The sequence below is a fragment of the Pezoporus wallicus genome, unplaced genomic scaffold, assembly GCF_028554395.1.
Source record: "Pezoporus wallicus isolate ANWC-B61680 ecotype Strahan unplaced genomic scaffold, APGP_CSIRO_Pwel_v1 contig_3573, whole genome shotgun sequence".
Taxonomy (NCBI): domain Eukaryota; kingdom Metazoa; phylum Chordata; class Aves; order Psittaciformes; family Psittacidae; genus Pezoporus; species Pezoporus wallicus.
The window spans coordinates 434,930-447,731 of NW_026642425.1; the positions used below are offsets into that span (position 1 = coordinate 434,930).

Here is a 12,802-nt window from a genome sequence, read left to right on the forward strand (position 1 = left end):
TTGTTGATGAGTCCTGTGTGTCAGTTGGTCTCCTTTTGCTTTCAGGAATACAGAAGCTAGTGTTAGCAGGCAGAGTGGGAGAGGCTATAGAAGCCACCCAGCAGCTCTATCCTGGCCTCCTAGAACATAACCCCAACCTGCTCTTCATGTTAAAGTAAGTATGAATAGCTTTATATTCCCTAATGCTGAAATGTGTAGATGAAGGAGAGAAGAAAGAGGCTATCCAGTCATCCAGTCTGGCTGTACACCTTGATCTGAATTCAAATTGTTCGAGATCCCTTTGGGAGCACGTGGGAGAGGATGGAGGTTCAGCCCTTTGCACATTGCTTGTAGCAATGTAGACCTAGCCCTGTTGTTGCTGCTCAGACCTGGTATGGCTTTACCTCGTGAGGCAGAGGTAGGTGAAATTTTTGCTCTGTGAAGGAGTTTCTGCTCCTTCACAGGTAGTGTTTACCTGTCTTGTAGAGATCTTCCAACATTGGAGCATGTGGCAGTCACTGTGGAGGTTCCTAGAAAGGCAGAAGTATAGAAAGGGCTGTCTGGGGAAGAGTTTAGAGGGAAAAAGAGCTTATGTGTCCCAGTTCTTCCAGCTGTACAGAGTGGCTCTTCCCAGCCTTCTGAGACATATGAGGACAATTCCCAGTAAAGCTAAATGAGGAGTTGTCCTCACTATCTCTGGGAGTGTCCTCACTATCTCTGGGAGTGTTCTCACTATCTCTGGGAGTATTGCCTTTTTTTACCCTTACTTCTCTGTTTTCTGTTGGCTGCCAGTATTTCCAGGCTGATGGGATAGTGGGGGAACTATGATGTTTGGAAGATTTAGTATCTTTTATCTGAAAAAAATACAACCCACAATAGAATTTTGGAGTACCTGCAGAGGTGGTGGAGATGAAAGCATGCTGTAAAGGAGCAGTTTATTCTTACTACAATGGAAATAAGCTTGCTTTTTTGGGAATGTCTCAACATTCATTAACTTCAAAGTTGAAGTTTGTCCTGGGTTCAGCAGTAGCAGTCATGTTTCTCCTCCTTGGTAGCTGGTGCAGTGCAGTGTTTTGACTTTCGGCTCGGGAACAGAGCTGATAGAGATGTTTTGGTTTGGCCAAGGACTTTGTGAGCCTCATGCTCTGCCAGGGAGGAGGGGAAGCTGGGAGGAAGCAGAGACAGGACACCTGACCCAAACTGACCAAAAAGGTGTTCCATACCACAGCACGTCATGCCCAGGATGTAACTGGGAGTGAGCCGGAAGGGCTGGGAGACTGCAGGGTTGGAGGAGGTATCGGTCGGAGCTTGGTCGGGCTTGGGGGGCGAGTTATCGGTCAGCGGGTGGTGAGGTGTTGTATTCTGTTCCCTTGTTATTTCCTTTATCATTATTATCATTGGTGGTAGCAGTAGTGATTTGTGTTATACCTTAGTTACTAAACTGTTCTTATCTCAACCCGTGGGAGTTGCATTCTTTTCGATTCTCCTCTCCGTCCCTCCGAGAGCAGGGGGAGGGCAAGAAAGGGGGGGAAGTGAGCGAACGAATTACCTGACTGGGTTTAAACCACGACAAAGTTTCTGAACTCTTTCCTCCTATAGCATTATCAGAGCACTTGCAATACGTGGGTACCAGGAGTCTGAAATGTGTTTTTGAAAGCCAAGAAGTTTAACTTGTATGCAGTTTCCAGAAGTTCTCCGCTTGGTAGCTGAGGAAGCCTCGGTGCAGAGCATCCTGGCTGTCATGCAGCTTCTTCTCCTTCTTCCCTCCTGTGAAACCAGGTGTCGACAGTTTGTGGAGATGGTGAATGGGACTGACAGTGAGGTCCGTTGTTTCAGTGCCCGCAGCCCCAGATCCCAGGACAGTTACCCCGGGTCCCCCAGTTTAAGTCCTAGACATGGATCAAACAACTCACACATTCATAGTACCGGTAAGTGTGTTCTCTGTCTTGTAGTGAGAAAAGCAAATGTAAAAGGTGGACGTGGTTATGTGTTCACCTTACCTGCTGTTTTCTGTGTATTATTCAATGAATGCTCCTTTCCTTTGTGATAACCAGCTGAGAGGACATATGTGATCATAGGTGTCTCTACACAGTTGAAGAATTAATTTTTCATTAGTTATTTTCCACTGACAACTGTCTGCACAGCAGGTTGTTTTTTTTTTTCACAATAAAGAAGATTTTGAAGGTGGCCTTCTCATGCAGCCACTAGTGACTCAGTGTTCCACTGACAGAGCTGTACGAGGAGGTCTGAAAACAAGCCCTGCTCCTCGACCTTGGAGTTTGCAAAAGAACTGCTTTTCAGTAAGAGCTGAGCAGAAGATGCTGCTCAGTTTTGGCCAACTGAGTGAAAGGTTAGGGGGGTTGACTTGCATGAGAGGATCTCCCTGCCCCATGGACTTTGGTTTGCAAGCTCTAAGCATGTGAGAAGGGAACAGTTATGTTCCTTCAAAGCCCATCTCTGGAGCATCAACTCTTTGCAGTTAGGGAAAGTAAACTTCATGATTTGAAGTGGAAAGAACAAGATAAACCAGGACACCCGAGATATGTTCCTTAGGTAATTATTGACTAAGGCTTTGAAGATGGAGTGGACCAGGGAGTATGACCTGCAGAGCCCCTGAAAACACTCAGAGCTGCTTCACTGAGCCTTGAGCTGCTCACAGCCATGTAAGTGTATTTTGTTTCGGTATTCCCACTGCTGTGCACAGGCAAACACTGAAGGGAAAGGAAGACAGGTACTTGAATGCCTCCAAGCTGTCACTCACCTTCCTAAGCCAGTATCTTTGTTTTCCTGTATTGTGTTGTGAGAAACCCTGGGTATGTTTCTCTGACTAGGTAGTCAGAATCATCCCATCAGTCCATAAAAGCTCTTGGTAATACCTGTTTTCAGCCAGAAAATGCCTGCATCTGCAGCACAAGGCAGCACTCACATGTATGTGTCTCCATCCATGGGACATCACCTTCACAGTTCTCTCTGTCAGACCTTGTGCTTTGAAAATAGTGATCATTTAATCAGTGCACATTTTCAAAGGTTAAGCAGAACTGTAGTGCACAGTCTGCTGCGTCTTTGTCATTAAAATGCACAAAATTGCTCCTTGTTTGAATCTCTGTGTTGTCATGATAAAAACAGAAATAAATTCCCTAACTATAACTGTGTGATCAGCTGATGAATTTGAATGTATCACCATTTCTGGAAGAACAGCCATGCCAGGTTCCATCATCTAGCCAAGATCCTGTGGTCAGTAGTGGTTTGCCTAGGGAAGAATATATGAAGGCAGAAAAACCATAATGAGGTTTTTCCAAATTATTATTCACAGTTGTCTTGGTATTAAATAGCCCCTGTAAGGTTAGCCAGTCCTATCTGAATCCATATAAAACTTGCAGTAATGACTAAGGGGTTTTGTCTTGTGTCAGTGAGTTCCACAGCTTGTTAGACACCTGTTGGTGGGGGGGGGGACCAGTTGAAATTTCAAGCCTGACTCTCCTTTCAGTGATGTCTGTTCTGAAGCTCGTGACTTTTAAGAGGGTTGTTCTTACATGCTGAGTGTTGTGTGAAACGAATATACCCCTAATGTAAGATAGGTTGTGGAAAGCCTGGCAAGTTGTTACTGCCAAGAGTTCTCCTTGTTGCCCAGTTTTCACCTGTGTTTGCTTAGTTTTTCTGGATAGGGGGTTTATGAGAAATACTTGATTTTGTGAGAAGAGGGTTTGTAAACTTCTTTACAAACCATCCATGCTTCATATTTCAAAAATAATTTCTATACCTGTGTGAGCTGTTTCTGCTCATCTTTTATTTGCAACCTGGTTTTAGACAGGTTTTTTCCTTCAGCTCAAATATTGCTGGTGAGCAATGGGATTCCTTCTGTATACATCTGTGTTTTCTCTAAGTCCCACTGAATTTAAGGACAATGAACCATAATTGAAGCTCTGAAGTCTTATTTTGCTTTCTTCCTTTGGGGTCTGCTCTCTTGATAAATTGCTGGCTTCACAGTATAGTGATATTGCCATTCTGGTCTCATTTTTCCTTCCTCTTGACTTACAGGAGCGGACAGTCCAACCTGTAGCAATGGAGTTGTATCCATGAAAAGCAAACAGAGTCACAGTAAATACCCAACACTGAGTTCATCATCTTCATCTTCCTCTTCCTCCTCCCCCTCATCTGTGAACTACTCTGAGTCCAATTCTACAGATTCTACCAAATCTCAGCAGCACAGTAGCACGAGTAATCAAGAAACCAGGTATTTTTTTTTTTCTTTGTAGGTGCCTGAGAAGGGTGAGATGGTGGGAGAGGGCTCCTTCTGAATCTACTCTGTGGGGGTGTGTAAGTGTGTTTGTGATGTGTGGGGTGTAGGTGTAGGCTTCAGGAGGAGCCAGAAAGGCATCTGCCCTGCTCTTCTGAGCATCAGAATTATCTACAAGATCACTATTATTCCCAGCAGAAACAAGCCTGTTCCAGTTCCCCTGCTCTGGCTTAGGCTTGGAGGCTCATAGAATCCAGAAGCTCATCCAGTTCCTACTCCTTCCAGAGGCATGGGCACCTTCCATTAGACCAGGTTGCTCCAAGCCCCGTCCAGCCTGGCCTTGAACACTGCCAGAGATGGGGCAGCCACAGCTTCTCTGGGCAACCTGTGCCAGGGGCTCAGCACCCTCACAGGGAAGAACTTCTGCCTAAAATCTCATCTCAGTCTCCCTCTGTCAGTTTAAAGCTATTCCCCTTTGTCCTGTCCCTACAGGTCCTTGTCAAAAGCCCCTCTCCAGATATCTTGGCAGCCCCTTCAGGCACTGGGAGCTGCTGGAAGGTCTCCCTGGAGACTTCTCTTTTCCAGGCTGAAAAAGCCCAGCTCTCTCAGCCTGTCTCCAGAGCAGAGCTGCTCCAGCCCTCGCAGCATCTCCGTGGCCTCCTCTGAACTCACTCCAACAGCTTCACATCCCTTTTGTGTTTTTGCCTCAGAGCTGGACACAGGACTGCAGGGGGGTTCTCCCCAGAGCACAGTAGAGGGAGAGAATCCCTTCCCTTGACCTGCTGCTGATGCTCTAGTGTTGCAGCCCAGCACATTTGGGGGGATCTGGGCTCAAGTGCACACTGAAGCTGGATCATAGGGAGCTTCTCGTCACCCAACACCTCCTTCTCCTCAGAGCTGCTCCATCCAGTTTGTATTTGTGTTTGGGATTGCTATGACCCAAATGCAGGAACTTGCCTTTGCCCTTGTTGAACTTTGTGAGGTGTGCATGGACCTACCTCTGACTTTTCTTTGTTTCTTTCACCTCAGTGACAGTGAGATGGAAATGGAGGCTGAGCATTACCCTAATGGAGTCCTGGAAAATTCATCTACCAGGATAATGAATGGCACCTACAAACATGAAGAGATCCTGCAAACTGATGAATCCAGCATGGGTAGGGCGTCAGAGGCAGGAAGGGTAAAGGGAAATAGAAAGAGTTGGTATTGAGAGATCGATTGTAATTGGACTGGGGGAAAAAAAAACACATACCCACCTCAGTGAATGAAGTTCTCAAGATGCCTGTTTCACGGGGAAGATGAATCTGTCCTGGAACTAAACTAGGTCTGGTTTTTCATAGTCTCTCACCAGTGCTGGTGATGTGGAGCAGGGAAAGCAGTAGGAGTCAAAGGGTTGTTCAGTACTGGTCATTAAACCAGCTTAGAGCAGTCCTGGCACTTATGCCAGCTGAGGAACTGAACTGAGCTGTGGAAAGGTGGCTGATGCCCTATCACGAAGTTCAACTTTGAACTTTGGGGTGGGAGGGAGAGAATGAAACTGGGAATTCCTCCAGTTAGAATGGGTCTTGTGGGCAACCCGTTCTGGGAAGTTGGTGGTGTTAGCATCTTTGACAAAGTTTTTGGAGTCTGGGATTGGTTAGACCAAGAAGTTACCAGTTGTGTGTGCTATACTAGGCACGTGAAGAGGAAACGTGGCTGGAGGTGCAAGCTCCCATGATTTTATCAAAAGGCTTGATATGTAGCTAATCCTCAGGCATTAAACAAACTGAGCTTAAGTTTTCCCTGTACCTAAAAAGTGCTATGAAAAATACCACTGGCTATTGCAGTTAAGGAATCACAGAAGGCTTCGAGTGGGATAAACTCAGAGTGGAGAGCAGCTACCTTCTCCAGAAGGGGAAAGAGTTTATGGGTGTCATGTCACAGAGTGGGCAATGGTGGGGAATGAAGGACAATTGTTACTTCTCCTCTGCCTTTTCTCTAGAAGACAGCTGCCCCCAGAGGCAGCTGTGTGGAGGGAACCATGCTGCCACAGAACGAATGATCCAGTTTGGACGTGAGCTGCAGATTCTGAGTGAGCAGCTTTGCAGGGAATATGGAAAGAACACAGTGCACAAAAAGATGCTTCAGGTAAGCCTGGGCCTCATGCTGCCTCGCAGCAGTTCTGTGGGCCAGGACTGTGGTTGTGGGCTCCTTTGCAGAGCTGTGGGTATGCCCCACTTCTGCTATTGGTGAGGAAGAGGGGGCCTGCATGGGGATCAGAGGTGGAAGCTTGGTGAGCACAGATCATCTAGACCAAATTCTCAGCATGGGACAGAAGAAACACAGTTCCTGCCTGCCTTCCTGGAGCAACTACATGCATGCTCTTCTCTCCAGGTGACTACCTGCCTTCCTGTGCTGGCTCCCCTGCCACATGGAGAGGGCACCCTTTTTAATCCACTATCTTGACAGCCCAGTGTGGTCCCTTGCTGCCAAGAAGAAAAGGGCCCTTTCTTTTCAGGAGGTAGGCACCTATCACCTTGGTGATGGCAGGAGGTGCCCCAGCTGATGGACCTGGTTTTCCTGTGTCTTTGCAGCTGTGCATGACCTTACTGTACCTTTCTGTTCTCTCATACAGGATGCATTTAGCTTGTTAGCTTACTCAGATCCTTGGAACTGCCCTGTTGGTCAACAGCTGGACCCGATCCAGAGGGAACCTGTGTGTGCTGCTCTTAATAGTGCTATATTGGGTAAGGCCTGGTTCCTATGTGAGTGTCACCCACTGGACATACCTCTCAAGAGCTGTCCTGTGTCAGGCAAGCCTGTGAGTGGCAGGAAAAGCTCAGAAATACTTGTACTTCTGCCTCTCTTCCTGTTGCTCAGGACTGACAGGGCCGTGATGCAGAAAGGAAAGCCTACAGAGAATGAATCCTTCTGATGTAATCTTCTTTTCACTCCCTTCCTTGGGTCTTCCTCAATGCTACTTCCAAGGATGTTCCTTAGGATTTTCCTCCCCTGCTTATTAAACAAGCCAAGATCTTTTTGATACATTTCCTGCCTCTCCTTCTTGCTCTGAACTCACCTGAATCATTTTGCTGGCATTACCAGAGCTCTTTTCCGTGCTGTTTGGGTTGGCAGAGGCTTGTCCTACTATCATTCTACTTTCTGGCAGGGAATGCAGTTGCTGTGTTGCAGTATCGTAAGTGAAGCAGGTTTCCATAGTGCTGGATATAAAGCAGAGGGGAGCTGTAATTCCACTTACCTTTGAGCTCATGCAGAACGTGCAGAGTTAAACGTGGGCAGAGTTTGTATTCCCTTCAGGCATTGCCTCTGTGTGTTTCCATCATGTGCTATGCTTCTTATAGCCCAGAGGGCCTGACTGCCTGTAGTCCAGTGTCAGAATTGAGGCTGTGGTAATGATCTAGCCCTCGGAAAACACCTTGTCTAGGTCAGCTGAGGATTCCTTCTTGCATACATAGCAAACATGATGTTGGAAAGAAGCAGTGACCAGTGAGTGAGTTTGTCTGGTGCTTGGACTGCTGTGTAGACTTGCATAAGTGGGAGAGATGGAGAGGTTGCCTCTCATTTGGTTCCAGTTTCTCCTGCTTTTCCTTATTCTTCCACACTTTGATTTCTCATGTTTTGGGGGTTTTGCAGCAGGAGCTCCGTTGCCTTTTTCTTTCCCTGGCCACCACAGTAGCACTTTCTCAAAGGCTGTGGTGAGCTGTGGCTCCATGTGGGACATGTCATGGGTGGTGGGGTATGCAGAGGAGCAGTGGTGCAGAGCCAGTGGTGCTCAGGAATAGCTTCCTTCCAGAGCCAGCACTTTCTGCCAGGGGTGCTGGGCCTGATGACCGGGTGGGACTGAGTGGGACCTAGCACAGGCAGCCGGACACCTCTTCTAAACAGATTTCTTTTTTTTGCCCCACAGAATCTCAGAACGTGCCAAAGCAGCCCCCACTGATGCTTGCCCTGGGCCAGGCCTCGGAATGTTTGCGGCTTATGGCTCGCGTGGGCTTGGGCTCCTGCTCCTTTGCCAGAGTAGACGACTATTTGCACTAGCCAGCTGAGCAAGATGGAGTTGACATCATTGAGTGCTGCCCTTCACCTTCCGTTGCTGCCACTCTACACCACCACCTCGTTCAATAGCCTGACCTCCCTGCCACCAACACCCCTCTAGCACACACACACACTGCCTGTGAACTGGTTGAGTGAGTCCCTCACTGTGTGGCTATTCCCAACCCCAGGAACAGCTGGGAGATCTTACCTGTCTCTGTGCCATTGCTGTGGCTCTAGCGGCACTCAATATTTTGATGGTTTTTCTAATGTAGCACCTTCCAATGTAGGGATTTCTCTTTTGATTTGAGCTGTTTCTCATGGATCCACCAATATTGTATCTGGAGAGTTTTGCTGAGCTGGTGTCTGCTGATTTACTGAGGAAGCTCATCAAGTTGCTGACAGCTTGTTCTTGTCTTCCCTTCTTCCTCCATTATGCCCATACAGCATCATCTTGTGTGCTAGTTACCTGAACTCTTCTCACAGTGGCAGATCAGAGGGAATTGTTTATTTTGCTTGAATCCTGTTTATTAAAAAGGTCACTTACACCTCCACAAAGTCATTGATGTATTTATTGCCCACAGACTCAGTCCCAGCCATACACATCATACAGCCCTTCAGGAAATCTAGTGAGGTACATCCTGTCATGCACTAATGATGAAAAGTGGAGCAGCTTGGTCCTTTGTGGTGCATGCCTCTCTTAAGAGCACAAGGCTCTCAAATCCTTGTCTTTGTGAGTGGAAAGATTAGAAGACTTGACATTGCCTCTGTTAGTGGCTGAATTGTAGCAGCGTCTTACAGCCCTGAGAAATGGGTAAATCAAGCTCTCACAGCAATAAGAAGGACAAGATTGTTGAATGTTAAGCTATCTACTGTTGTGTTGGTAGAAGCAGGTGGTTGGCGTCCAGGAAACATCCATGGATGCTGCCAGTTGGGCTGTCAGTTTTGGTGTTGAATCACAGCCCCCCGTTTTTCTCTGTATAGGGCAGCTCTGTCACTAAAATACAGTAATAATAGTACTTGCTGCTTCTCCCCAGGTAACACTGATCTAAATGAGTACTTTTAAATTTGGAAGTGTCTTGGGAACAGTAAGCTGACCTGTGTTCACCCTTGCAGATGGCACATGGCTGAGATCAGGCTGTGGTTTACATCAGTACCAACTTTGTAAGGTCTGAGCCATTCAGAAGGAAGCAGCAACATTTCTTTATGGAGTGCTAAGAAAATTATTCTAATTTCAGACCAAAGCAAGGATCTGTGCTTGAGTAACCTCGAAGTAAGGTGGATTAATGTGTCCCTCTGCAGTATGTATCAGGCCCAGGGACTTGAGGGCTACTGAGCTTCTGGCATTCAAATCATCTGCCTGTGTTTCTGAGCATGTACTTTTAAGTGGTGAGGCTGTGTAGCAGGACCATGTGCTTTGAATCCACTGGTAATAGCCTTAGAAGACTTCAGGTTCAGTCTGGCTGCACAGGAGGAAGTGTAGTTCTGCACCAGATGAGTTTTAGGTCAGTAGCTCTGAGGAGGGCCCATTAGTGCTGAGACCCAACATGTATTTTACTGCTGTTTATGAATTGTTTTTTGAAAGGTCAGTGACAGATGAAGAGATTGTGTTGAAGTTTGCCCTGAAAATGGAGGTTAGGCAGCGCCAGGGCTTCACAGCCAGAGAGCTTGTGTGCTGCTGAAGAAGGGATGGTGCTATGTGACCTCTGTGCAGAGCGTTAATGATTTTCTGCATTTGCAGGCTTGGTTTGCAGATGGAACATGAGGTCTGAAACCAAGGTAGAGCAGGGACCAGGTGTCCCCTACACTGCAGAAGGCAACTGAGGCAGTGAATGTGCAGATGGTGTTGGAGGTGGTTGGCAATGCGCATTTAGTGCATAAGGAATACCTTTTAATGAAGGTATACAATGTGTAAAGGCAGTGCTTGAGCAGTGGTGGCCGAAGTAAACAGGCAACATGAAGTTTAGAGATGGAGGAGAGATTTTTATTAGATCAACTCAGCTGAAAAAACTGGAGGAGTTCTGTGTACTAAAGCTTTTCTTCTAGACACACAGGAGCAGAGAACTGCACCATGCAGAATTCAACTTAATTTGAGGCGTCTGGGAACAGCTCATGTGGCTGGAAGCTCCACTACTGATTCTCAACTCTGCTGGTTGTCCCAGTGAGGGCTGTTACCCAGGCTGCAGTCCTTTCCTGGCTGCAGCTGCAGAGACAATTAACTCCTTTCTGAAGCCCTTGTGTGCCTGTGCTGAGCCTAAGGCAGTATGTGAACTTGTCCTGGTGAGAGATTCTTCTGCAGGCTCTCCATTTCTTAGACCCAGGCTTAAGGCATGCTGAGAGGCTGATTGTGGCTGAAAATACCATAGTACCTGGCTTTGCCTTTCACATTTGGTGACTTCCTCTGTTGTTGGTCACCATTCAGCTTGCTGCTGTCTAGCTGCAGTCAGGCTTTTCTCTCGTCTTTGTAACAACACAGTCTTTTTCTGAGCTTTTTTGTTCCTTCTTTTGGTGGTTTCTTTAAGCCAAGTCTCTGTCATGTGTCATATTAATGCCTCAGTCTCTCAGCAAAGCTGTACTGACTATCCTAGAGCATTTTATTTTGCATTGTTTTCCTTTTCACTGCAAAACCCCCCAGAGATGCTCCTAGATACAGGGTTATTCTGGTGCCAAGAAATCCTGGTGTGATGAGATGGTCTCTCTGGCTTCTCATGGAGAGCATCCCTGTCGTAGAAACCATCTTGCTCTTGAGTCAGGGTTAGTGTTGACGGGTCACACTCTTACTGGTGACTAATTGTCAGTGTCCCTCACTGCCACAAATGATGTGCAGCACTGATAATGGCAGCAGATCCCTGTAGACGATCTACAGGGAAAGAGCTACAGAGAAAGATCTACAGGAAGAGCAGTGATGCTTTCCATTTCTTACAGTCAAAGCAGTAATGGCAGCTTGAGTTCTTCTTCCTTTTCTGCTTGACCCAGTTCCTGACCAGCCTCACTGCTGTAACCAACACCCATTGCTGCTCCCAGCTTCTCTTGCCTGCTCTTGTACCTGCTGTCCTGATCCTGATTTTTGAGGAGTGCAAAGGCTTTTCTGCTGTGACATATCTGTCACCTGTTACTTGTTTGGTTTTTTTTTATTTCAAGTGTTATTGTGGTTTCACTAGTGGTTTCTCGTTGTCCTCAGATTCTGACTAACGCAGCCATGACTTCATGTGGGGATGTGTAAGTGTGTTTGTAGTGTGTGGGGTGTAGGTGTAGGTTTCAGCCTACTATGGATTTCTAGACAATATGTCTGACTTGGCTTTCCCAGACTATTTTTCAAAGCCTTTTGGTCTTTGAATGTCCCTGGCTGCTCCTTGATGGTTCATGTCAGCTGAGACTTGGTTTGAATTCTTGCAGTCATTTTAAAAAAACAAACAGAACTTAACTGAATTGAGGGTTTTAACTTTAATTGTGATTGCACATCTAAACAAAAGCTATGTGCAGTTTAAAAAATTACTTTTTTTAAAGTGATCTGGGATTTGTTATTTCAGATGCTTCATTCTTTGCTCAGAAACAGGTCTTAGAATCATAGAGTAATAAGACAGCTTGAATGGGACCTTGAGCAACCTGGTCTAGTAGAATATCATCCAGTTCCAACCGTCCTGCCACGGGCAGGGACACCTTCCACTAGACCAGATTGCTCAAGGCCCATCCAATCTGGCCTAAGAACACGCCAGCTGAGACTCTGCTTCATCTGGGCAATCCCTCACAGTGTGACTTCTCCGAAGAGCCCTTCAGTAAAGCCATACAAATGATTGAGTAGCCCCTCATAGAAACTGCTGGCTTCCCATTTCTAGGTGAGGAGGACAAGGTCTCAGCTATGGCCCTGTTTTATCATATAATGAATCACAGATTGGTTTGGGTTGGAAGGGACCCTAAGGATCATCTAGTTCCAACCACCCTGCCAGGGGCAGGGATACATTATAATGTTGACACCTATGTTGCTCTCTACTGGGCTGGACTTCAGATTCTAGAAGAAGGTTTTTCCAAACCACAGGCAGACACTGCTCATATTTCTCATCATGGAGTCCCAAGTGGGGCTTTATAGCTATGGCATACTTCCCAGGATATGAAATGCTGCAGCTATAAACAACTAAACCTATTCTAGGTCTTCTGTGTCTGTGCATTAAGGGGGTCTCTGCTCTCCACTAATCAGTCCAGAGTCAGCACCAAATAGCTGTAGTCTACACGGTGGCAAGCACACTCCAGCTATGTGTAGTGGACTTGTCAGGCCTGGGGTAACCGTTTGACTTGATCTTAAAGGTCTTTTCTAACCTAGTTGGTTCTATGATTCTACATACTCTGGACACCAGCCATTCTACCCATCTACCTCCAATGCTGCATTGCAGCAAGGGCCTCTCAGAAGGATAATGTTTCAGAGGGAGTTAGTGAAAACCTGCTTTTCAGGGTGTTGAACTGCAGCCCTGCACATCCTGGGCTTTGGTTTTGAGCCTTATGCCCTGCCTTGTTAAGTGGCCCTTTGAAAACAACATTTTGGGAACTCCAGACTTGGAGCCT

General features: G+C 46.6%; 1 protein-coding gene across 5 annotated transcripts in view; it reads left to right on the forward strand.

Moving 5' to 3' along the window:
• The window catches only part of RANBP10 (RAN binding protein 10), a 71,032-nt gene extending 59,211 nt beyond the window's left edge, over positions 1-11,821 (forward strand). For 3 of the 5 annotated variants that reach the window (XM_057430478.1, XM_057430480.1, XM_057430481.1), the window contains 7 exons: positions 46-154; positions 1,759-1,907; positions 4,018-4,213; positions 5,246-5,370; positions 6,195-6,340; positions 6,828-6,939; positions 8,121-11,821. In XM_057430478.1, the coding sequence (XP_057286461.1) occupies positions 46-154; positions 1,759-1,907; positions 4,018-4,213; positions 5,246-5,370; positions 6,195-6,340; positions 6,828-6,939; positions 8,121-8,251 (968 nt within the window). In that variant the 3' untranslated portion in view covers positions 8,252-11,821. Of the gene's footprint in view, positions 1-45; positions 155-1,758; positions 1,908-4,017; positions 4,214-5,245; positions 5,371-6,194; positions 6,341-6,586; positions 6,714-6,827; positions 6,940-8,120 lie in introns of those variants that run through there. The other 2 variants (XR_008975060.1, XM_057430479.1) reach the window with 2 other exon arrangements.
• The last annotated feature ends 981 nt before the right edge of the window (positions 11,822-12,802 follow it).